This window comes from Acomys minous, assembly GCF_964271855.1.
Source record: "Acomys minous genome assembly, chromosome: 2".
Taxonomy (NCBI): Eukaryota; Metazoa; Chordata; class Mammalia; order Rodentia; family Muridae; genus Acomys; species Acomys minous.
The window spans coordinates 133,973,181-133,997,864 of NC_140484.1; the positions used below are offsets into that span (position 1 = coordinate 133,973,181).

Below are 24,684 nucleotides of genomic sequence, written 5' to 3' on the forward strand. Positions count from 1 at the left end.
GTGTGTGTGTGTGTGTGTGTGTGTGTGTGTGTGTGTGTGTGTGTGTGTTTACTTTTAAAAAGGTACAATATAAAGTTGCATGCAGTGCTTTAGGAAAGTGGTGTCCCTGCCCTGCCACATCTCTGGTCTTCCTCAGGGCCAAGCCTTGTGATTTTTCCTATCATCTTCCCTATGGCTGCTTTTAGCAGTTAGTACTGTGTAAAAGAAAAACACACACACACACACATGTTATGGGGATAAATCTGAAATGGGTCTCACTAGGGTAAAATCATGGTGTCTTCAAAGATGCCTTCATTTTTGGAGTCCATAGTAAAGAACCTGTTCTCTCACTGTGTCCAATTTCTAGAGGCCTTTATTTCATGCATTGTAGCCCCATCCATCTTCAAAGCAAGCAGTAACCAATCAAGTCTCTTTCATATTTCATCACCCTGATAGTCTTTTTCCTTCCTCCTCTCTTTATAAAGACCCTGTAGTAGTGTGGGGCAACATAGATAACCCAAGGCATCTGAGTCAGCTGATAAGCAACCTTAATTATGTCTTCAGCCTTTGTGCCATTCTTGTCTCTGTGACTTATTCACAAGATTCCAAGACTTAGGAAAGCTCTGGGCACACCTTGCCTACAACACTCTCAGAGATCTTTTTTTTTTGGGGGGGGGGATTTATTTATTATTTGTACAGTATTTTGCCCCATGTGCCGGAAGAGGATACTAGATTCCATTATAGATGGTTATGAGCCACCATGTGGTTGCTGGGAATTGAACTCAGGACCTTTGGAAGAACAGACAGTACTCTTAACCTCTGAGCCATCTCTCCAGCCCCTCTCAGAGATATTTTATGCATGCTTTGTTTTTATATTCTTGTTTTTAAACAACTCCAGTATTGTCCTTTTTTCCTTCCTTGCAATTAATCACTAGAGACAGTTTGTTTGTTTGTTTGTTTTGCTTTTTTGAGACAAGATTTCTCTGTGTAGCCTTGGCTGTCCTAGACTCACTTTGTAGACCAGGCTGGCCTTGAACTCACAGTGAATCCGCCTGCCTCTGCCTGAGTGCTGGGATCAAAGGCGTGCACCACCACGCCTGGCATTGGAGACATTTTTAATCTCAAGCAAATACCCTGGTTCATCAGACTTGGCCCCAAACCTGACATTCCGTGAGCTTCTTGCCAGAACCACTCTTCACGCAACACCTGTGAAATAGATGTTTTTCCCATATTTTCTAACCCTCGTGCTTAATCCCACAGTGACCAGTTGGCATGTGGCCTTCTGTGGTATGCAAACCCCTTCTCCCATATATCTACATATTGTCAGTGTACTCACAGGTACACAATGTTTAATGCCTGTAACTCTTTGCCATCCTTAATTATATTAGTGCTGATTGTCTCTGATTTTACCAGGGTAGTAGTCTTGCTTGCTTTTCTTTCTTTCTTTCTTTCTTTTTTGTTGTTGTTGTTGTTGTTGTTGTCGTTGTTGTTTTGTTGTTTGTTTGGGTTTTGGATTTTGATGCTGTGGGGTTTGGGGAGGGGGTTAATTGATTGTTTTTGAGACAAGATCTCTCTACAGAGCCCTGGTTGTCCTGGAACTCACTATGTAGATCAGATTGCCCTCCAATTAACAGAGATCCACCTACCTCTGTCTTCTGAGTTCTGGGATTAACGTGTGTACCACCATGTTTCTTTTTAATTCTTGTTTTGTTTTTCCAGACTGTTTCTCTGTATAGCCCAGACTTGGTTTATAGGCCAGGCTGGCCTCAGACTCAGAGTTCTGCTGCCTTCCAAGTGCTGGTACTAAAAGCATGCACCACCACTGCTTGGATTTCTTTTATTCTTTTAGCATTTTTCTATTTCTGGAATAAAAAAAAAAAACAGTTCAGACTCATCTTGTTCCCACCTTGCTTTTGTCTTCGTATTTGAGAAGCACTAAAACTTTAGTGAGCATTGTTGTAGGGATGAAAATTTAGTACTGGATTTCTTTTCCTCCTCATTTTTGCAGGGTTTTGTAGATTTACTAAAAGAGAAAAATAAAGCATGCCGGTGAGCCATCTCTTCCTTCACTGGTCAGCCTGGTGTTGGGCGGGGATCTGTGACTCTCATGGCCAACTGTACTGCTCTTCCTACTCTGGCTTTGTAGTGTAGGTGGAAACGTAGGATGCGCACAGCCAGATCTGTCACTGAGCAGCAGCACTTCCAGCTCCTTGACATCTTGAGCCAGTGTCCCAGTTACCTTCCTATTGCCTCAGCAAAATACCGTGACCAAGGCATTTTCTAAGAGAAAATGTTTAATTTGAGACTCGCGGTTGCAGGCGGTTAGAATCCGTGCCCGTCATGGGGAGCGTGGCAGTAGGAACACAGGCATGGCGGAGCAGTGGTGAGAGCTCACGTCTTGATCTGCAGGCACAGCACAGTAAGCTCACCGGGATGGCTTGGGCTTCCTGAAACTTCAGTGCTCATCCCCAGTGATACATCCAACTCGTGCCAGATAAACTTCTTTGTCTTTTCTTTCTTTCTTTCTTATTTTAAAAAATGATCTTGGGCTGTGCCAGAGCTCAGCAGACAGCCATGACTGCATAAGATGGCAGCTACCTCACAGACAGCAAGGAGGAAAAAGGCCTAAGTACATTTCTTATACTTTCTGTTGAAAGCCAACATTTTCAGGTTTCTGTCAGGACATTGGGGCAGATGTGAGTGTGTGTGCATGTATGGAGACCAGAGGTTGACATCAGGTGTTTTCCACAATCATGTGCCACCAGACTGTTTTGAAACAGGATCTGTGATTTAACCAGGAGCTCATCGATTGCCTGGACTGACTGGCCAACAAGCTTAAAGGATCTCCTTGTCACTGTCCCCCAGCACTGTGCCACCATGTCCCATGTTTACAGGGGACCTGGGGATCCAAACTGAAGTCCTCTTGCTTGCGTGGCACGTACTTTACAGATATCCGTCTCCTCGGCCCCAGTATTTACAGTGTAGACACAAGAGCATGCATGTCTACCAGAGTATGAATGTTTGCCTGCGGACACGCGTAGTGTGGAAATCCTGAGGCCAGCTTGGACTCGTTTCCAGTTGATTCCTACGGACATCTGTAGCTTGTACATTTCATCTTTGCCTCTCCTGTTCTGAGGACATTGCCTGTTAAGCTCAGTCATACAGTACAACCCAGGAAGTCCCCAAGTCCCTCTGTCCATCCTACTGTAGGAAGTTAAGCCAGGGCCATTTGTCATTTTCACCCTCCTCGGAGATGAGTCTCTTCAAATTCTGAGCTTACAAGCAGTTTGAGTCCATGTTTTCCCCTTTGGAATAATTTGAAATGTAATGGGTTGAGTTTTATAGTTTGCATTCTGTTTAGGGTTTTTCCTCCCTACTTAGCCCATTGGTCTATGTTTGCCATTTAAATACATAGAACATTGACTTGTACCTAAAATTCGAAACTGAGTAAGAGGGAGGATGGGAACGTAGCTCACACAGGATGCATAAGACCCTGGATCCAGTCCCCAGCACCACAGTTCAGGTGTGCTGGGACACATTGTAATCCCAGTCATTAGGAAGTAGAAGCTCAGTGTCTGTGTGTGTGTGTGTGTATACATATGTTTATGTTGTGTATAGGTCATGGGGCTTATGTGTATGCATGCATATGTAAGCGAAAGGACCACCATCCACCTCCTTTGAAAGAAGATCTCTCTCTTTTTTTAAAGATGTATTTATTATGTGCTCTACCTGCATGTACACCTGCAGGCCAGAAGAGGGTATCAGATCACATTACAGATGGCTGTGAGACACCATGTGATTGCTGGGAATTGAACTCAGGACCTCTGGAAGAGCAGTCAGTGCTCTTAACCTCTGAGCCATCTCTCCAGCCTGAACGAAGACCTATCTCTTAATGACCTGCAGCTAACCAATTAGGCTAGACTGGCTGATCAGCAAATCCCAGAGACTCCTGTCTCCCCCGTTCCCACCTCCATCACTGAGACCACAGCACATGTTCCCATACCCAGTGTCTTTACTTGGGTCCTAGGGATCTAACTCATGTTCCCATGCATGTAAGGCAACTTCTTTACCCATGATTTCATTTCCCCAGCCCCCAAGAGTCCTCTTTTCTTATTTTGCCTCACTTTCCTATGTAAGAGCTAACATACTGTATGCGTTCTTTTTTAGTTTACTTTTTTTTACTAATCCATATTTTCCAGGAAACATTTCATACAGATCTGCCTTCTCCCTCTTTATGCCTGTACAGGATTCCATTCCTGGCCTATATGCGTGTACATGCAGGTTTTGAATATTTTGTGAGCAGTACAACTGTATATGACCTGTTCGTAGAATACTGTGGTGTTACTGACGGTGCGTCTGTAGTGCAGTCCTAAGTAGGAGGGCGTGTGCACAGGTCCTTTGGCTGTGCACAGGTTGCTTCTCCGCCGTAGAACTTGTACTGTCCCTCTCATTTACCCTGTATTAGAGGATCTGTGACACTCTCCAGCCCCTCGAAGACTAGGTTGTCAACCTTTGGGGATTTTGTCAATCATAGTAAAAGGGAAATAGTTTCAGTTTTGGTTCTCTTATTACAAATGGGTTTGAACATAATTCATATATTTAAGAACCATTTTGATCTCCTTTGTGAATTATCTGTTCACATCTTAGCCATTTTCTGTAGGTCCTTGTTTTCTCTTTGTTATTTTTGTCAGTGTTTTGGGCAGGGATGTAATTCCGCCATCCCTGTTGGCCTGGTACTCACTATGTAGCCCAGATTAGTTTCAACCTCGTAGCAATCTGCCTGCCTCAGCCAAAATACACCAAAATACCCAGCTCTCTTCCAATTTTTTTTGTAAGATTTATTTTTATTTATCTGTGTGAGCATGTGCCATGTATGTGCAACTGCCCAGTGAAGCTAGAAGAAAGTGTCATTTTTAATTTGTCCTTTGCTCAATGCCAAAAATCTGGTTCATCCAGCAGTCTCAGCTCAAGGACAGATTTGGTAAAGTCCTCAGAATCATTAGATAAAAGCACCTTTGAGAAAAATAATCCAGCCTAGGCAAAGAATTCCATCAAAGTGGTCCTGTTGGTGGCTGCACCTGTTCTCCACCCTCTCAGCACTCCTCCTCTCCCATGGTGCTCCTGTGCTTAGCTTTTGAGATAGTCACCTGATAACTGCTAGGTGTGGAGGAGGGAGAGCAAACTGTTAAAGATGTTGGGAAAATACAGCAGTTTTATGAGGAAGATGAGTTATTCCTTCAGCCTTGATGAGAGGCTGAGAGCCCCAGGTAAATGGTTCTTTTGCACAGACCCGTAGTCTAACATCTGATACCGTGTTAAAGACACCTCTTCCACACTTGCTGCTCTCCTCACACTGGTAAGTACAGTTAAGATCCCCCAGGATGTCCCTGCACTTATTAGCAAAGTCAGCTATGAACAAGGCCCCCTGTCTCCCTCAAGTGCAGACATCTGTGAATGTGCCTCAGTCTAGAGGCTCACTCATTGCTGTTTTGTTTTCTTTTGTTGGTTGGTCATTTGGTTTGTGTGTAGTATTATTTGGGGGGGGGGTGTTTATTTGTTGAGATGATGTGTTGATGTCTAGCCCAGACCAGTTCAGACCTGTAACAGTCCTCCTGCCTCAGTCTTTCCAGCTCTGAGATGATGGCTGTGAGCCACCACAACCAGCTTCAGCCATTGCTTTAACTACTGGTACTCTTCAAAGCAGAAGTCTGGACTGAACTTTGGAACAGACTTGTGAGTGAAAGCCTTCTCTTGACAAGCCCTCTTTGCTCCTATGGACATTCAACTGGGATTGGTCCACAGACATTTCAACATCTGGTCAGCTCTGCCCTTTGGGGTGGAGCAGTGTTTTATAGACAGCCCATCAAGATTGATTGGCCTTCTAACTGAATTAGCCAGATGTGTGGGCATTGTGTGCCCTTTCCTCAGCCTCCTCCAGTGCTGTTAGGTGAAAGCAGACATGCGATTTGCATGTTTGAAGATTATGTGGGTTTAGTGCATGAACAAAAGCTGCCGCCTCCTGCAGTCTGTGGCTCTGCCCCAGACGTCAGCGGTATAATTACAGCTGCTGAATTTAGCCTAGACCTGCGCTTGGCTTCCTCAGTCTCAGCTGTCATTAGCAAGAGGGGGAAGGGAGGGACTCAAGGCTCTTATATAGTCTGAGCTCTGCTTTATCCAGAGCATGTTGACACCATTGGGGGGTACTGTGCTGGATTATGGGGAGGAGGAATAGGGATAGTCTGAAGCCCACAACTTCAGAAAACTTGCCCAAAATTAAAAAACAAAACAAAACAAAACCTGACGTGTGGCTGTCCATGCTATCACGTGCTACTCAAAGCATTATCCGCATGTGTAAGGCCCCACTGGTTTGCAAAGAGCTGGAGTCTGAGGCAGGAGACCTAGCTTTTCCTCGTCTGGCTCTGTATGTGCCATGTGCTTGGGCGCTCATTCCTTTGCTTATGCCCCTCCTTTCCTGACCACACTGGCCGGCATATTTTCCTCAGAACAAACCAGGCATTTTCATGCTGCCAGTAGCTCTGCTGATTTCTCTAAACAATTCATATGTGGTGTGTCCAAACTTCCCCTCCTGGGACTGTCTTCCACACCCCGTGCTTGGTGAGTGGTGGTGTCACCACCTACCAGCTTCAACAAGAAGGCATTATAAGTAAGTCTGATACCTTCCGCCTCAGTGTTTAACAAGCCCTGTCTGTCTAAGGGGTTCCTCTCAGGTCGATCAACTTACCATTGTCCAGGAGTTATAAAAGGAGCGCTGTAGCTGCCTCATTGTTACCCTCCCTTCCTCCAGGATCTCCTTCACCCCAGGCTTTCCCCTGCAGAATTGTTTGCTCGCTCCTGCTCTTCATCACCAATTTCCAGTGCCTCCCAGGTCAACTCAGATGCCTTACCCAGCATACTCAGCAATTTACCATGAGTCTTCTGCCACCCTATCTCTAAGAGAAGATGCCTGGGTGGTGGTTTGCTTTGAGACTGGAATTAGTACCTGTTGGGCCCACAGGAAGATGCCTGGGAAATAGGAACTGTCTTCAAGGGCCCACTAATCCACTCATGCCCTAGCAGTCTTTCCTTCCCCAGACCTCCTCCTCCACTTTTCCCTGTGGGAAGGCCTTTCCTGCCTCTGCTCTTCACACCTGCTTAGCCTTCGAGGGGCAGCTCCATGTGTTGTCTCTCAGGCTTTCCCTGGTGTGCTTCCACTGCTCACCCCCTGGAATCTTAACAAGTACAGCCTTAGTGCGGTGTGGTGCACGCCTTTAACTTTAATCCCAACACTCAGGAGGCAGAAAGCAATGAATCTCTGTGAGTTCGAGGCCAGCCTGGTCTATAGAGTGAGTTCCAGGACATGCAGAGTTACACAGAAACCCTGTGTCAGAAGACCGAAAGAAAGAAAGAAGGGAAGGGAACGATAGATTTTCAAGATTACAGTCAGTTCTGGCTTTGAAAACTACATCCTGTGCACCGCCCCCTTGTGCTCCTTCTCTTGGCTCCATGTGTTCTGCCACCAGTAGCCCTGGCCAGGTTCCTAACGGAGGAAGAATACCCTGTCCCCCTTCCGCCTGCTGTGGAAGTAAGTAGCCAGCTCTCTGCTCACCCCCAAATCCACACACATTCATAGGTGGCACCCGCTGTAGGAAGGACTGCTTAGTCATGGTAATTAGAGAAGGCGTAACGGTAGCTGTCAGTCATTGAAAGCCCTCTACATGCCCAGGTTTTTATCTCTTCTAATACCAAACTAACCCTCTCAGGCAGAGGCTCTTCTCATCTACATTTCCCCAGTGTGTAAGAAAGGCCCCAGACTGTTCAGGAACTTGCACAAGGCTCACCCTCATAAGTGGCAAGATCATTGTATTATATTGTTCTCAGGAACACAATAGTCAACAAGCCCCAGAGTTTCTACAGTGTAAAGTGGGTTCCAGAATGTTGGTGGATGAATAGATCAGGGTTCTCCCCATTGAACTTGCCTTCAGGTTTAAAAGGAACTTGGCTGAGTGTCTGTAGCTTATGCCAAGAAGTATGGATTTTGTCTCATCTCCTAATGCCCAGCTGTACACAGACATGTTCCCTCCTACTCAGTAACAAACTGCCTGGAACTCTTTCCTGGCTCATATTTACAAGAGAATGTGATAAATTCTGTATTGATCCCTCCTGTTCCACTGTAAATTTTGCAAAAGATGATTAAATAGAGCAATAGAGTCTGCAGGCATTGTGGCTCAATATGTTGTGGACTGGTGTATCGACCTCTTCCATCCAAAGGCAGCCTGCGCCTATCCCTGCTGCCCCAGACCAGTAATTAAAATCCTGTGAGACTGGGATTTAAAATCCAATCATATCCCTGAATCAAGCCTTCTAGCCTCCCTATGTGACGAGTGCAATAAGGTAACGGCAGGAGCATGTTTATGTCTGTGCTGAAGCAGTCCCCATAGGGTGGGTAAGAAATGGAGAGTTGGGTAGCCCTGCTGGCTAAATCACTTCACCCTGACACCACGGCCACTTGTAAGACAAGCTGTAGGTCCATAAACAAGTCCCAGCCAAAGACCACAACTCAAGCTCTAAGAGCAAAATAGCTAGCACAAAAATCTCACAGATTCTGCTTCACTGTGCTCCTGCTCCCACAGACAGTGCAGAGAGTTTCAGTGAGTGGTTTGGTCCTGACTGACCTACTTGGGGAATTTCCCCAGAGCTCTTTGACTTAATCTGAACTGAAGCTAGACTTCTCTGTTGGTCCTGCCATCAAGGCACATGTTACTGTTGGGGACAGGCACGTTCCCCTCCTCCCTGCAGGATCAGGAGCTCCCTAGGAGCAGAACTGTATTTTCTTGCTCACTTTTTCTTTTATCTCTCATACCTACCTGGCACAGTGACATATAGGACTCTCAGAAAGCATCTTTGAACGAACGAGAGGAGGGGACGGAAAGGGGAGAGGGAATGTATGTATGTATGTATGTATGTATATAAATTAGTTAATATTGAAAAATAGAAACCAGGCAGTGGTAGCTCACACCCTTTAATCCCAACACTCTGGAGGCAAAGACAGACACAGATGAATCTCCTTGAGTTTGAGCCCATCCTGGTCCTATAGAGTGAGTTCCAGGACAGCCAGGGCTACACAGATAAACCATGTCTCAGAAAAACAAAGGAAAACTAGGGACTGGCTGGAGAGATAGCTCCATAGTTAAGATCAGTTGCTGCTCCTACAAAGGGACAGGGTTTGAGTTCCAACACCCACATGGCAGCTCACAACCATCTGTAATTCCATTCCCAAGGTATCTGACATCCTCTTGACCTTCATAGGCACCAGGAACACAAGTGCACAGACATACATGCAAATCAAATACCCATTCACATAAAGTAAATCTTAAAAAAAAAAAAAAAAACTATAAATGACATATCAGTAATGCACTTACCAAGTAGTTGTCCACCTGGTGCATGCGCTCTTCTGGTGCTGGGGAGCTTGGCTGGGCCATATTTGACCTTCAGACTTTCTCATGCTTATCAGGTCAGCCATGGACTGCATCCAAGGGTCTTATTATTAACCTCCCAATTCTGCATGGTGGCAGGTGTGCTGAACTTTTTTTTTTTCCTCCAGCCCAACCAATTGCCTTGAACCATTTTTCTCACATGGCTTCTAAACCCTTTCTACACCAGTTATATTTCCCAGAACAATCTCTCTACTTTGTCTCTCTTCCAAAACCTGTGACTCCTCATTTATACTTTACCTCTTAGTGTCAATCTTCTGTCAGGTGTGTTTAGTGCCCTTCCCGCCCTAATCACATCTGCACATTGAATGAGCAGCCCAGCCCCATGGTGTCCATATCAGAAATAAACATGCTGAACACGACCAAACCTACTTACTGTCACTGGAACCTTTTCTGGTCTGTCTTTGCCCCACCCTCCTGGGGTGTAGTTGTCTATCAGTGGCTGACTGGCATTCCATATGTTACTGGCATCCAGCCCACACCTCACTGTGACCACAGGGTTTTCCTGAGACATCCCATCAAATGTCTGATGAAGTCACCCTTTGCCTTAATTACCTGACTGAGCTCACAGGTAATTCTGATAAAGACAGCAGGAAAAGAGCATCTCCTATAGTTGCTACAGACCTTCAGATGCCCACCTCTCTTTCTAAAGGTTCACAAAGCCCTTTACTGCTATGTTTGCTTCTGGAGATGTGGCAGCCTGTGGGAAGTTTATGATTAAATGATTGCTTTCATCACTCAAAAAAGGAAATGACTCAAAGGCTTTTATTTACTACATTTATTTATTCATAGCATGTGTATGTGCGTGTGTATACCTGCATACACATGCCATAGCATACGTGGAGGACAGAGGAATTGGTTCTCTCCATCATGAGTCCCTGGGCTGGACCTCAAGTAACCAGGCTTGGTGACAAGTTCCTTTACCTGCTGAGCCCAAGCACTGAGTTTGTTTTCTGCTCCTCTCAGCTGGGGCTGTGGTTTCCTTCTCCTCAGATCAACGGTGTATGAGGAAAAATGGGGTCAATCCATCTCCTCGTCCCTCCATCCAACACTGTCAGTTTCTCTCTTGTCTCTCCCCCTCCATCTGGGTTCTGTTAGGTGATAAGGCCTGCTGCTTCCACGGCATGCCAGTCCTTAGCCTGTGTGTGCTGTGCAACATGAGAGGCTGTCTGAATGAGAAAAGTAGCTTTCAGTCTCCCAATTCCAGAAAGCAGTGGAGTCCCTCTGGCTGCCACGGTTGGGGTTGGGGGGTGGAGTGGAGGAAGGTGTCTGGTGAGTTAGGGTGGCTCACCATTTCCCTTACCCCAGATCAGGAACCCTGAGTGGGAAGAAAGGAAATGTTCTGCTGTACCCCTCCCACAGAAATGTCTGTCCCCAACTCATGTTGAGAAACTTGGCTGTTTTGCTGGGGCCTGGAGCTAAGGGAAAGGAGAAAAGATGTCTGTCTTTTTGAGTCATCAGGCCTTTGGTGGCCTTTGAGGTGGGATGAGGGAGCAGAGCTAGCTTCTTTAAAAAACAAAACAAAACAACAACTTGTGAAATTTCAGACACTTATGAAAGAGAAATGAATCCCTCTTTTAAATCTTAGCCTCCCTGTTTGCTGCTATGGCCACAGGCAAGTCATGTCAACTCTGAGCCTGTTTTCTCTGTGTGTGATGAATTATTCAGGCACAGTATGTGAGACTGTATACCAGCAAATGTTAGCCTGCATCCCTGCTCTTACTCTCCTACCAGTCCCAGGCTGTCTGTAAAGTGGAAAAAACAATACCTCTCCTCTCTCTTCAGCAAGTTGCTAAGGACTAAATTCATGGATGTTGCCAGCAGAAAGCACAGCATGGAATGCATGCCTTATGATATGATTCTTGACCAAGGGTGTATAATCATATATACATGTCTGTAAGAGCATGTGTCTGATGTGTGTGGCGAATGGACACTCCAGATAAGGCCTCAGGAGATAGGACTGTCTTGTCCTTTGTCACTCTCAAGCCTCAGAAGTCTGCCTCCATCGCTCCTCAAGAGCTAAGGAAACTGGTGTAACAACTGAAATGTGGCAGGCCTTGAGCAGAAAAGAGAATGAGGAGAACAAGAACCCAGAAGGGAGATTCCTGGCCATCGGCCTTGAAGAATGCGGGACCTTGGTGATCACAAAGACAAGGGGCAGGGCTCTGGGCTGAAGGAACTGCTTGGACACCATGTCAGAGTGAGTGTGGTGACAGGGAAGGCACACAGCTTGTTTCACCATTTCTGAATGCATCCTTGATAGAAAAAGAAAACTTGCCCCCGGAAATTCCAGCCTACATGGGCACCTCTAACCATGGAAGGACATCTCTAATACTAAAACCTCTCTCTGGAGATAATAAAGAGACCACCAAAATTGTGAACGTCAGGATAAAGGGAGCAGAGGTAAATGTGAAAAGGAAGAGTGGATGAGAAAGCTTTTACAAAGATCACTGTCATCTGTTTTTCAACCACATTCCAACTTTCTGTCTCACTCAGACATCATAAAACCCATAAGCAGACAGCAGCCTCTGGCAGAACAGTGAAGACGTGCCCAGCCAGCAGGCGGTACTCTTCACCCACCTGCTCCAGCTAGGAGGGGAAGTGCTTCTCCTCTTCCCACCTACGGGAGAGAAAGGCATCTGGGACCATTGAAGAGACTAGGTTTCACCAGATCAAGGGGCACGATCACACACTTGCAGTCAGAAAGCCTTTTCCAGCAGACACAACAGCCGTGTTCTCTCTGCCTCAAAAAATAGCGCCTGAGAAAAGACTGTTTGTTTGTTTGTTTGTTTGTTTTGTTATTTTAGTGGCAAATGCGAATGAGCATCTCTGCTGGGCTTTGTGCTGGTGAGTAGCAAGGTGGAGACAATGTATAGTGATAGCCTTTAGTGGGAGGGTCTTGCAGGAAGACAGGCAGAAGGCTATGGCAGTGTAGAGGATGGTACCCAGCTTTTGCTGAGTACTTCCCCAGCTCAAAACCAGCCTGTGGGAGGGCAGTAAGGATGCCTTCCTGGAGAAGAAGATAGACTCAGTCTTAAAAGATGGAATCAGTGAGCACATCCCTTTAATCTCAGTGCTCAGGAGGCCAGTCTGGTCTCCAGAGTGAGTCCAGGACAGCCAAGGCTACGCAGAGAAACCCTGTCTCGAAAAAACAAAACAAACAAAATAGATGGAGTCAGTGGAACCAGGGGACAACCTATTCCAGATGCAGTAGAGAAGTGACTTCTTGGGAATTGGAAGAGCTCATGTGAGAGTCTTTTCTCATTTGGAATGTGTGTGATGATATCAAACCAAAGGCAGATGTTGCACCAAAGACAAGCAGTAGGCTCCCTGGGTACCAGTGAGCCAGGCCTCTCTCACCCACACCCCTTCCACTGTCTTCACCTGGGTGACGAAATGTCAGCCAGCCACAATGGCACCAACCAACACCAGCACTATGCCCACCCATCCACACTTACCCTACTTTCTGGGCCCTATCCCTATTGACAGAGCCCCCAGAATCTGAAGGAATTCAAGACAAATGGTTAAGAGGATGGAGTTAATAAAATTTGAAAAATTGAGGCCTGTCACTCCACTAAACTTTTTTCAATACCACTGACAGAAACATATTTCCCCAATGAGTGACCTTCCACAGCTGTAGCGGGCAGGCGCAGCAGCAGCCGTGCTGCCAGGAAGCTGTGCTGCTATTTATCAAATATTATAAGCTGGGACAACTAATCTGGAGCAGGAGAGGAAGGAGGGGTCCTGCACCACACTGCCTAGGGTGCTCCAGGTGTTTGCCCCAGCCCCAGACAGCCAGTGGGAGGTGACGGATGGCCTGCGATTAGCACTCCCACCTCCTTCCAGCCTGCTCTCTTGCTCCCAGAGGCCTGACCCTCTAGACCAGCTGCTTGGCCTGGAGGGGCCCTGGGTGGGAGGCAAGGGGAGGTCAGGCCAGGGCACGGGCCATCCTGATGCCCCCGGAGAGGGCAGCCGGGTGAGGCCCAGCGTGGTTATTTATTGGAGTGTAATGGTTTGTGGCCGTTGGTCGTGAAGGTGAAATCGATCAGTGGTAGAAGTCAGGTTCTATCAATTATTAGAGCAATTAGTCAAGTCAGGGGGAGGGCATGAGGCTGGGGGAGTAATATTGGATGGACATTATCCAGGTGCCCCGCCTCAGCCTTCCTAAAGTGGGGACAGATGTGCTGCCCTGAGGCTCCAGAACCTTGTAGAACCAGGCTGGTTTCCTCTGGCAAAGCAGCCTGACCCAAGAGTCTTCTGGACTGAAGCCAAGGCCCAGCACCACTGTAAAAGGAAGCCCCTGGGCTGCTGGCCCAGGTGCAGAGATGTCCTACCTGTCCCCACCTCGTGCTTTATGAGAAGTGACATGACTCCTGCTAGAAATTACTCAGTGGCCAATGTTTATGGCACACATTTGTCATTCTGTAAGCAAATATAGATCACTGACAGCACTTGTTTGAAGCAGCTAGTCTCACACTCTCTTCCTTCTTCTACTGCCTTCTTCTCCCCTCCCCCCCCCCATCTCTACCCATTCCTCCTCCTTTCCCTAGTTCCTCTCCCTCCTGGAAATGCCCTAATCCCCACTGCACAGGACACGTATCTAGTAGCAGAACTCCCCTCCTGGCAGCCAGAGAAAGGAGAGCCCTGTCTATTACTCCCTTGAGGCTCCTGCCGAAGCCGGGCTGTAGGAATGAGGAGAATGCTCTCTGGCACTGGCCCCTCAGACCTTACAGCATCAGTGCCCAGCACCCAGAAAGCAGGGCATGCCAAGAAAACTCCAGATGCTCTGGTCGGTCCTTCTTGAGCTCTGTGGTTCTTGTCTATCTGTCCATCCATCAACATCTGTCTGTGATACTGTCATGTGCTCATTGTGTCCCCATAGCTCTTGGAGAGCTTAATTTGTGCTAGATTCAAACTCTAAAACCAAGCGAAGACATCTGCAAAAGAGACAGACTGGCCACAGGATTGAGGGGAGGGTTTGAAAAGAGTCAATGGCCAAATTACTAGTTACCACAAAGTAGTAAGGAGGGATTTAAAAAGAAAAATAAACAGATTCCCAACAAGGCAGGGGGAGTGCAGTCAAGTTCAAGGTTAGGGTGGGCTATATAATGAGCTTAAGGCTAGCTGTCCCTAAAACCAAACCCAAGCATGGGGGGAGGGGCTGGAGAGAGCTCATGGGTTAAACACTCGGGCTTTCAATTTCAGCAAACGGATCAGGCAGCTCACAACCATATTTAACTCCAGCTCCTATGCCTCTGACATCTGTAGGCACCTGTGCATGTGCACGCATGCACACACACACACATAGAATTAAAGTAAATTTGGGGGGGTGGGGAACTGCTCTTTGGCCCTGCCAGTCCCCATCCTGCGCACAGAGCTGCTGCTGGGGTGCTGCTGCTTGTGCCCAGTGTTTGCCAACTGATGTAAAAGAAAGAGTGAGGCTCTATCTGAGCCTCTTGAGTTCTTAAGAGACTAGAAACAGTAGTGATAGTAAACACTCGGACACTCATTTAAGTGGTCTGGGGGCGGGGGTGGGGGGGAGGTGTAACCTTACTGGTGCTTAGTGAACACCAGGGCTGCCGTAGGAAGATCCCTCCTTGCTGAGACATACCCCTTGATGCTGTAGATGCTGAAAGACCGCTGCAGGGATTGTAGCAGTGTCGCTCTGTTGAGGGTGTGGAAACTGGAGTTAGGAAGATCCAGGCCCAGGGTAGATCCCTGGCTTAAAACAATAGACTCCTGCTGCTAATGGCTGCACTTAATCCATCCAATTAAAATCTTGGAGATTTTAATTCCTCAGGGTTGCAAGCATTAGGTGAAAAAAAGAAGCAGATTGTAGAGCCAACCACAAATACAGTTACCTGTAGGCTATTGTTACTGTCACCCCAGGCCATCTACTGAAAAGACTTGGAGCATACAACCAGAGTTGGGCATGGTGTGTACATGCTGTGTGTACAGACTCAGGAGTCTGAAGCAGGAGGAATGGTTGAGCCTAGGTTTTCAAGGCCAGTTTGAGAGAGTACACGTGGGTGTGAATACTTGGTCTCCCACACCTGTTAACAACCCATGAAATTACATCAGGAAGATCTTAAGTTCAAGATCAGCCTGAGCTATGTAGCAAAACACTCTCAAAACTGGAGGCAACAACAAATACAACAGAGATGTGTACTATTTATGAATGTTACTAACAGCCAAAAGGGAGAAATAGCTCCTGTGTCCAGCTAGCACATAGGAAAGTGTGGTGTCTTCACAGAACACACATGAAGGAACCTTGAGAGCATGTGCCATGAAAGAAGCCATGCGCTAATGGCCACACATTGCACCGTTCCAGTAATAGGAAATACCCATGAAGAGAGAACGTCAACTTTTTTTTTTCATCTTATTTTGATAATTGGTATAGGGTTTCATCATAAGAAGTGAGTAAATTAGATAGTAGTGGTCTTATACAACCTCAAATTAAACACCAAATGGTGTGTGTTTAAAAAAACAGACTTGAGGCTGCAGAGATGGCTCCCCAGTTAAGAGCACTGGCTGCTCTCCCAGAGGACCCAGGCTTGATTCCTAGCATCCACACAGTGGCTCATAACTCCACTTCCAGAGGATCCAGACACTTCTCCTGGCCTCTTCATATACAGGCACCAGGATGTTAGGCTCAGTGGTAGAGTACTTACTTGTCTAATGTGTGTGAGGCCCTACTCCCAACACTGGCTTTAAAAAGCAAGGGCAGTAATTTTATGGTATATGAATTTTATATTAATAAAAATAATATATATTAATATTTATTCTTGATCAAAAATGAGATCATGTATGATCTTATTTTTCCTTTTTGTGGGAGAGGTTGTTGTTGTAGTTTTATTTTGTTGAGATAGGGTCTTACTATGTAGCCTTGGCTGCCCTGGATCTCCTGTCTCAGCCTCCCAAGTGCTGGCACTAAAGGTATATGCCTCATGCCTGACTTGGTTTTTCCTTATTTAAAAGTTTCCTCTGCCTCTCCACCTCTCACTCAAACAGCCACATGCAGGTGCTTACAGAGTGTTTGTTCTCATTGCCAAGTTACAGAGTCTAAAGAAGCAGAACTTCAATGGGAAGTTCCATAACATGAGGTAAATGTTCCCAGAATTGACAAAAACTGGCTTTTGCTCCTGCCCACAGTGATCAGATACCCACTCTGAGCCAGGCCTGTGCTGAGTGAGTTGTTGTTATGGCAGTGACTAGTTTAAACTCCTCTTAACTTACCTACACCTCTCTGGTGCAGGAAATGCTGAGTGCTTATTACCACATGCTGCAGTTGAAAGGCATACATAGCTAAGCTTGCTTAGGCTTCCTTTCTGACGGTATTGGAAGGCATGCCTGTGAGACAAGGCCAGCTCTTCCTCAGGTTCCACTGCTTCAGGGTTTGCAGGGTAGCTGGCATTGGTTGGGTTAGGGTTGGGAAGAGAGTTGCCCAGAACTGGGCTATGGAAGGAGAGTCTGGCAGCACTCAGGGTAAGAGGAGTCTTTCCTTGTAATTCCAAGCCTTGCCAAGTATGCGCCATGTACTGGCTGCTCTGTGGCAGCACTTAGAAGACAGTCATGTGGCTCTCAGCTGGCCTTTTCCCCATACTTGAGTCTTTTGTCCTCTCGTCATCAGCCAGCAGGACAGAGCCAAAGTCCTGAGGTGCCCACACCCTTTCAGAGGACCTCACTGCCTCTGGCTGGCAGAAGAGAGAGAAGAGCTGAGTGTGGCAAATCACACCTGTAATCACACACACACTTAGGAGGCTGCATAGGAGGCTTGCTTAGAGCTTGAGGCAAGCCTACTCTATATAACAAGTGCCAGGGCTACATGGGAAGACTCTATCTCAAAGGAGAAAAATAAAAGATAATATTGAGAAAAGAAGTTTGAGCTATTCTGTTTTAGAAAGGACTCTTTTGTTTTGTTGTTTTTCGAGACAGGGTTTCTCTGCGTAGCCTTGGCTGTTGTCCTGGACTCGATTTGTAGAACAGGCTGACCTCGAACTCACAGCGATCCGCCTGCCTCTGCCTCCTGAATGCTGAGATTAAAGGCGTGTGCCACCACGCCCAGCTTAGAAAGGACCCTTTTATATGACTTTGTGAGTCAGTATTTCTTTATATGGGACTATATTGAAATTGTGAACATTTTCATAAGTGTACATACATATATATGTGAGTGCATATGTTGGCATTTGTGTTGGGTGTATAAATTTGTGAATTTATTCACTAAATTTTGTTAGCATGTTTAGGTGTGTGTGTCTCTGTGTGTGTAATAATAGTAGTAGTAGTAGTAGTAGTAGTAGTAGGCCCTAGTATCCTGACCTCTGTCACAAAGAACCACATAGTTGTCCTTCCAGAGTAACTAGATATGTTTTCCTGCCATTCTGCAGTGTCTTAAATTACAATGGAGATTCATACTGAAATTGAGGTGCCCGACCCACCTGTAGGTGAATACTGAGGACTCACTAGTCATTCATATAGCCCCTGACCATTTATCCTTCTTTTTCCACCAGGAGCCAACCCCCTTCAGAGGAATGAGATGGGACACACAGCCCTGGACTATGCCCGGGAAGGGGAGGTTATGAAGCTTCTGAAAACTTCTGAGACCAAGGTGAATAGAGAGAGGGGGCTGTGGGTACCCCACGCCTCATTTAACCTTCTGTTTGTTTGTTTGTTTGTTTGTGGCTGTTTTGCCTGTATGTTGTATCTATATTACCATGTGCATGCAGTGCCCCAAAGAGGCTGCAGGCCATTAGATCCCCTAGAACCAGAGTTCAGACAGTTGTTAGCGGCCATGTAGGTGCTGGGAATGGAACCTAGGTCCTCTGGAAAAAGAGCTAGTGCTCTTAACTGCAGCCATCTCTCCAGCCCCACAACCTTACGTGTTGATCTTTATTTTCTGGCAACTGGTCTTCCTCTGTAGCCAAGGCTGGCACTCCCAGAGTAAGTTATTAAGACTGAAGCAAACACAGTTAACCACGGGGCTGCATAGTAGGTTCTAGGTAGGAATGAGCTCATTTTACCTGGCTTCCTGGTCCTTGTCTCGTTCGTTTTCTAGCACTTGGGAGTCTGTTGCCTGCAGATGTACTAAAGTACCTTAAGATAGTCCCAAGTGCTGGGATTGCAGGCATGCACCACTAAGCCAACCCTTGATGACAGTTGTCTGTTTAAATTCATATCCAGCTCTGATCTTACCAAGAACAGGGAAGTTTCTGGTCATGACTGTGAAGAAGGAGAGGCCCAAGCTGTTTGTGGCTTCTGAGAATTAACAGTCACGTTTATTTTTAAGGTGATGGCCTCCCAGCTTCTTTCCAGCAAAAGGTACTAGCCAAATGCAGTTTTGAGCAAAATATGAGTTCCTCAGGCCTCGCATACCTTACAGCCTCCTACAGCCTCCTTTCCCGTCATCACTCCTTCGCTCTCACCTTCCACCAATCTGAGTAGGCAAAGTCCCCATCCTAGTGCTGTCTTATCAACCAAGCTTTTGAACTCCCTAAAAAGAAAAAAAGACTAAGGCTCCTGCTTTTCCCCAGCCACAGAATTTATAATTTGGGAGCAATTGGGTAGATTCCAAGAACCAGAGTCACAAATCTGAGACCTGGCAGGAACCTGGACAGTCATCAGATCCTGTGATGGGAAATCTTACGAAAGCAAAACAGACGAATCCGAAGGAAGTGGAGCTGTTCTGGTTGGGAAAGATGGCCCAGAGTGTTGTTGCACGTGCAGCACGCTCTTCCCTCCTGGCAGGAGCAATGTGAAGTGTGAGCCCACTGGCTTGTTTTACTCTTGGAGATACCGGAGCGAGGGTTATGCCTTTGGTCCCACAGTGAGCTAGCATCAAAACTGAAACTAACACTCTGACCACAAGGCCGGACCTAGCCTGCACTACCAGGCTTCTCATCCCTTCGCTCTTCCCAACCTTGAGGTCTTGTCCACAGAGATAACTCAGTGTGACAGGTCCCACCTAGTGGCCTGTACTCTGCCTCTCTGAGACAGCAAAGACCTGGGTTCTCATCCTAGCTCTCTCACTCTGCCTGTGTGATGCTGTGACTAGCACTTTCCTCACTGAAACCTCAGTGAACCCTCAGATTCAGTTGCATATATGAGCACATACCCATCAGGATGAGCTGGCCTGCATTGCTCTAATCATACAAAACTTCAGTGGTTTGAACAACAAGGACGTATTTTGCCTTGTGCTGTTGTTTACTGTTAGTGGGGGATGAGGGTAGGCTCTGCTCATTGAGGGCACTCAGACCCCACCTTGAGAGCGCCCACCTACCTCACTCCTGGTTGCTAGAAGTGCCTCAAAATTTCAGTTGAGAGCTGGCAAGGTGACACTTACCTCACAAGCCTGACAACCATGGATGGATCTCTACAATCCATGTAAAGGTAGAAGGAGAGAACCAACTCAACAAAATTGCCCTCTGACCTCTGCACTCATGGCCACACTCACAGTTGACTACTCAGCCTAGAGGTAAAACACTTTACTTCCTACAACTCACCGGCCAGCACTAGCCATAGGATCCCACCATTACCAAACATTATCAAAGGGGAGAAAGAAAAAAAAAGTAGTCCTACCATATTTGAAGGAGAGCAGAGCTGGAACCACTTGGTGATAACCTCAGCTTAGTCATTGTCTTAGGATAATTTCCTTAAGAGAAGCCATGGGCTAAGAAATGGTAGCTAGCTTTTCACAACCCATCCAAATTGGTTCTTGGGACCAAAAAGAGCTACTAAATTCAAGGGGCTGCTGTTTCCCTCTTGGTATTCAGATTCTGCACCCCTAAGAACAGCTGCACTACCTGCCATTCAGGTCAGCGTCTCCGGGTGCTTTGATGAGATTCCTGCTGGTTCCAGATAGCCCCGGGGACTTCTCCCAACATCTCCTCTTTCAGACAGAAGGGCAGCACTTCACTTGACTAAGAGCACCTGTGGCCGGGCATGGTGGCACACACCTTTAATCACAACACTCTAGAGGCAGAGGCAGGTGGATCGCTGTGAGTTCAAGGCCAGCCTGGTCTACAAAGCGAGTCTAGGATAGCCAAGGCTACAAAAAGAAACCCTGTCTCGAAAAACAAAACAACAAAAAAAAAGCACCTGTGGCATGTCATAGGGAGGTGCTGGTCATGCAAAGATTTCTTTCAAAGTGATTAGAGCCACTGAAGGCTACTTAACAAAGTGTGGTCACCTCAGGGAGGTGAGCCACAGTATTAGCCTAGTACCAAGGCCAATGCCCAGAGTGAATAGCATGGTGGTTGGATTCACCTGTGCAGGTCAGACCCTGCTAGAGCTCCAAGGACAACTGCCATGCTCAGCAGATGTTGAGGCCTGAGAATCTGCAATAAGGTGCCAAGAACTGCTGTGCCTTGAGGAAAAGCAGAAGGCAGCAGGATCATCTGGCTAGAGAGGAGAGAATACTCACTCTAAAGTGTAGGGGCAGCTCTCAGAGACTGAGACTCAAAGACAGAGCTCTTCCGCAGAAGGGCTTGCTTTTGTGGGGAGGCAGATGCCACTTACAGCCAGCGAGGGCTTCCATAGCTTCAAGGCCAGAAGTCCCTTTCCCTGTTGTCAGCTCACCCAGTAGAGACTCCATCCATCCTGAAGGTCCAAGTACCCAGCATCTCCGCTGCATTGTCCTGCTGTCCACGATGTCTTTGGGTAGATTGTTCCGCCTTTAAATCTAGCTCCTATCGCAGACTTTGGTAGGAAACGCACTGCCTTAGACCTGAGCTCCCTCTGCCACTTTGTTAGCAGCATCTTCCCTCAGAGGGCTCAGACGTGGAGGGCACCAAGGTCCTGGCCTCAGACCTTCCCTCCTGGTGTCTAGGTGTGTGCGTTATGTAGGGTTTCTGTTGCTGCGATGACCAAAATCAATGTGGGGAGCAAAGAGTTTATTTCACTCACGGTTCCATTAAAAGCAATGAAGGTAGAGCCGGGCTGTGGTGGTGCACGCCTTTAATCCAACACTTGCTTGGGAGGCAGAGGCAGGCGGATCACTGTGAGTTCGAGGCCAGCCTAGTCTACAAAGCGAGTCCAGGATAGTCAAGGCTACACAGAGAAACCCAGTCTCGAAGGGGAAAAAAAAAGCAAGGAAGGTAGGAACTCACACAGGGCAAAAACCTGGAGGCAGAAGCGGATGCAGTGGCCGTGGCAGGGTGCTGCTTACTGTCTGGCTCAGCCTGCTTTCTTATACAACCCAGGAGCACCAGCCCAAGTATGGCCCCACCCACAATGAGCTGGCCCCTCCTCCATCAATCACTAATTAAGAAAATACCTTACAGGCAGCCCAATCTTTTGGAGGCATTTTCTTGATTAAGAATCCTGTCTCTCAGATGCCCCGAGCCCTGTCAAGTTGACACAAAGCTAGCAGCAGTGTGAGTTACGGCTGTTGTGGTCTTATCTTGCTCCCCTTCTGTTCCTCCTGCACTGCACCCCAGCAATACCCAGCGAGGCCTCTTCACCTTGACCTACCATTGTCCAGTCAGAGTGTACTCATTATAGAAAATTTGTGAGTATTAGCATCATGTGTCTGATTATGGAACATTTGGAAATGACTAAGATGAAGAGAATTTAATGTTATTTCACCTATTTATGAATGACGCTGTGTGCTGGACTGTGGCCTAGATAGCCGAGAACAGATGAGTAACTCCAGGACAGGCAAGTGAGTCAGTGGCATGACTTGTCAAGACGGCTTCCTGGAAGAGCGGTCAACTAAGGCCAATCTCAAGTATCACAGCCTGCTACCTGTGTATAAACGCTATTCATAGTGTTATTCCCAGCAGTTAGGCATGCATCCAGGCACTATGCTGTGTGCTTAACATGTACTTTATTCCTGTAGCACGCCTGTGCAGGAGCTCTTAATGCCCCCTCCCTCACAGATGGGAAAACCAAATAGGCAAGAGAGAAAAAAATGACACGCAGGAATCAACCTGCCTGCTAGGATTCTAAACAGATGTGCCTCTATGGTACTGAATGAAGTCTTTTGAGACCGTATCCACATCTCTTTACATAGGTGGCCTTTTTGCCTAAACGTACCTGCAGCCATGTCTTATATGCCAACTCAGAATTCTAAAACGTGACCCAAGACTTGCAACATCGCATTTTCTCCATCTATTGCCAGATGGCAAATGGGATGGTGGCAGGCCGAGGGGTGGACTCTGCTGCCATGTTCCTGCTGTGCTCCATCCTCCCCTGACAGGCATTTGTGAGGCCTCTCCCTCCCCTTTACTATTACAAAGTTCCATATATTTAAAATTATCCGTAAGCCTAGTTTTTACAAATTTCCTCCTCTTAAAAATAAATCACTAAGCTGGGCATGGTGGCGCACGCCTTTAATCCCAGCACTTGGGAGGCAGAGGCAGGTGGATCTCTGAGTTCAAGGCCAGCCTGATCTATAAACCAAGTCTAAGACAACCAAGGCTACATAGACAAACCCTGTCTTGGGAAAAAAAAAATTATCACTGACTCTTGGAATCTCTGCACCTTAACTGGACCAAATGATTTTCTCACACCAGCTCTCAGGTTCTGTCTTGCAGCATCCCCAGCCTAAGTTTCTTTTACCCCCTGGAAAGATCCAAAGTGGGAGAGGCTCGGCCACTGTACCCAGCTTGCCGTCCTGCTGTGGGAGGGACAGGCATTCTTAGCTCCAATATCAAAAGAACAGGCACGTGCCTCCGGAGGGACTGGGGGTGGGAGGCTCTAGGAAAACATGCTTGCCCACCTCCTGGCAGAATAGGCAGGGTTAGCCTAGATTTCACTTTGACTGATTTCAGTACATGAAGAGTTTAATACTTAACGCCTAGACCATTTTCATGTCCTAACTAAGAGATGAAAGAGAGATAGAAATATATCTCTGTGCACATGATGGCAGATAAAACAAAAATATGGGGAGCTATCCCATGATGAATATTCAGCTGAGGGGGATGCGCGCATGCCAGCGCAGCTCCTCTCCCGATCCTCACTCCACTGAGACTCACGAGGAATTTATTGCTCATTTTAATCACACCCAGAGAATGAATTGGCAGGAATATTAGGCAGATAGGCCCATCCTATATATTTTATTTGCATATCCCAGTGACAGCATCACAAGCACAATTCCTATCTCTATATTTTCTCATTTGCTTCAGGGTAGCTGGGGATATGGTGCTCCCCAGGGCTCCCATTCCAGCCTGAGAGCCTGGGTGCTCCCACCAGACCTGAGGGGAGTGCTGCAGGAGTGTGGGGTGGGGCACCCAGGAGGGTAGGAGGGGCACATCTTCCTCCCACACTATGCTCAGTGTCCCATGCTCTCGGCGACACATCTCAGCACAGGTGCTACAGGGAGAAAGCTGCTGTGTGTCCTCTGTTCCCACCCCTTCAAGAATCTTTTTTTGGTTTTGGTTTTCGAGACAGGGTTTCTCTGTGTATCCCTGGCTGTCCTGGACTTGCTTTGTTACAGAGATGCACCTGCCTCTGCCTCCCCAAGTGCTGGACTTACAGGCGTGCGCCACCACGCCTGGCCTCTTCAAGAATCTTTTGTTAAGATGTATTTGTATAAGGAAGGAAGGAATACATATCAGAGACATGGTTTATATGTTTTATAGACAGACACTTCTGATAAAGAAATAGTCTCAGAGGCCTGCCCATTTCCTGGCTTCCCCCCTTTATTTTGGTCCAATTTCAGAAATCGTGTAACAATTTCCAATGAACTTTTTATCAATCAGATGTCCAACTGTTAACAGTGTAACACTTTATCACTGTGGTTGTGTATGTGTATGGGTAAGTAGATAGGATTGTATAATTACACATGAAGGAAATGGTCTTAATATTTTAAGATCCTATTCATGGTGATTGTCCTGTGTATGGGATTTTGCTGCTTGCTTGTTTGTTTGTTTGTTTGTTTGTTTGTTTTAAAACAAGGACTTTGGTTGGTTGGTTTTTCTAGACAGGGTTTTTCTCTACAGCTTTAGCTAGCCTGGAACTTGCTCTGTAGACCAGACTGGCTCAAACTCAGGATACAGAGCTCCACCTGCCTCTCCTATGGGCTGGGATTAAAGGCATGTGCCACCATTGCCGGTTTTGTGTTTTGGCAGTTTGCTTTTTTTCTATAGTTAGGGGTTAAACTCAGCAGCATTGAGCATGTGCAGTAGTGCAGAGCAACACACTCAGCCCACAGTTTCTTACACACTGTCAGCACACATAACAAAATCAAAATACCAAAAATCATTGATATTAAGTCACT

General features: G+C 46.8%; 2 protein-coding genes across 14 annotated transcripts in view; one reads left to right on the forward strand and one right to left on the reverse strand.

Annotated features, from left to right (window-relative positions):
- Positions 1-24,684, forward strand: part of CLPB (ClpB family mitochondrial disaggregase) — a 130,755-nt gene that overhangs the window by 75,830 nt on the left and 30,241 nt on the right. Inside the window, exon 6 of the mRNA XM_084769108.1 lies at positions 17,978-18,075. Coding sequence (XP_084625234.1) covers positions 17,978-18,075 — 98 coding nt within the window. The remainder of the gene's footprint in view (positions 1-17,977; positions 18,076-24,684) is intronic.
- Positions 10,240-22,708, reverse strand: LOC311590267 (uncharacterized protein). Of its 13 annotated transcripts, none has more exons than XM_084769162.1 (6): positions 21,042-22,708; positions 19,111-19,204; positions 18,890-18,957; positions 15,025-15,135; positions 12,051-12,090; positions 10,240-10,618 (listed from the first exon to the last, which is right to left on the reverse strand). In XM_084769162.1, the coding sequence occupies exons 1-6, from the start codon at positions 21,094-21,096 to the stop codon at positions 10,525-10,527; spliced, it is 462 nt and encodes a 153-aa protein (XP_084625288.1). In that variant the 5' UTR covers positions 21,097-22,708; the 3' UTR covers positions 10,240-10,524. The 13 variants fall into 13 exon arrangements, 3 of the variants coding, with proteins under 3 accessions (XP_084625288.1, XP_084625287.1, XP_084625289.1); XM_084769161.1 differs by having other exon boundaries at positions 10,240-10,639; XR_014776811.1 differs by lacking the exon at positions 12,051-12,090 and having other exon boundaries at positions 10,240-10,639; positions 18,840-18,957.

What these genes read in the sequence shown, in the direction of transcription:
- LOC311590267 (XM_084769161.1), bottom strand. Translation starts at nt 21,096, where the DNA reads ATGCAGCGGAGATGCTGGGTACTTGGACCTTCAGGATGGATGGAGTCT. An exon ending in ATGGATGGAGTCTCTACTGG is followed by an intron (nt 19,205 to 21,041) that starts GTGAGCTGACAA and finishes TGCTCCTGCCAG; the next exon opens with GAGGGAAGAGCGTGCTGCAC. An exon ending in CCTACTCAGATTGGTGGAAG is followed by an intron (nt 15,136 to 18,889) that starts GTGAGAGCGAAG and finishes CACCCTCAACAG; the next exon opens with AGCGACACTGCTACAATCCC.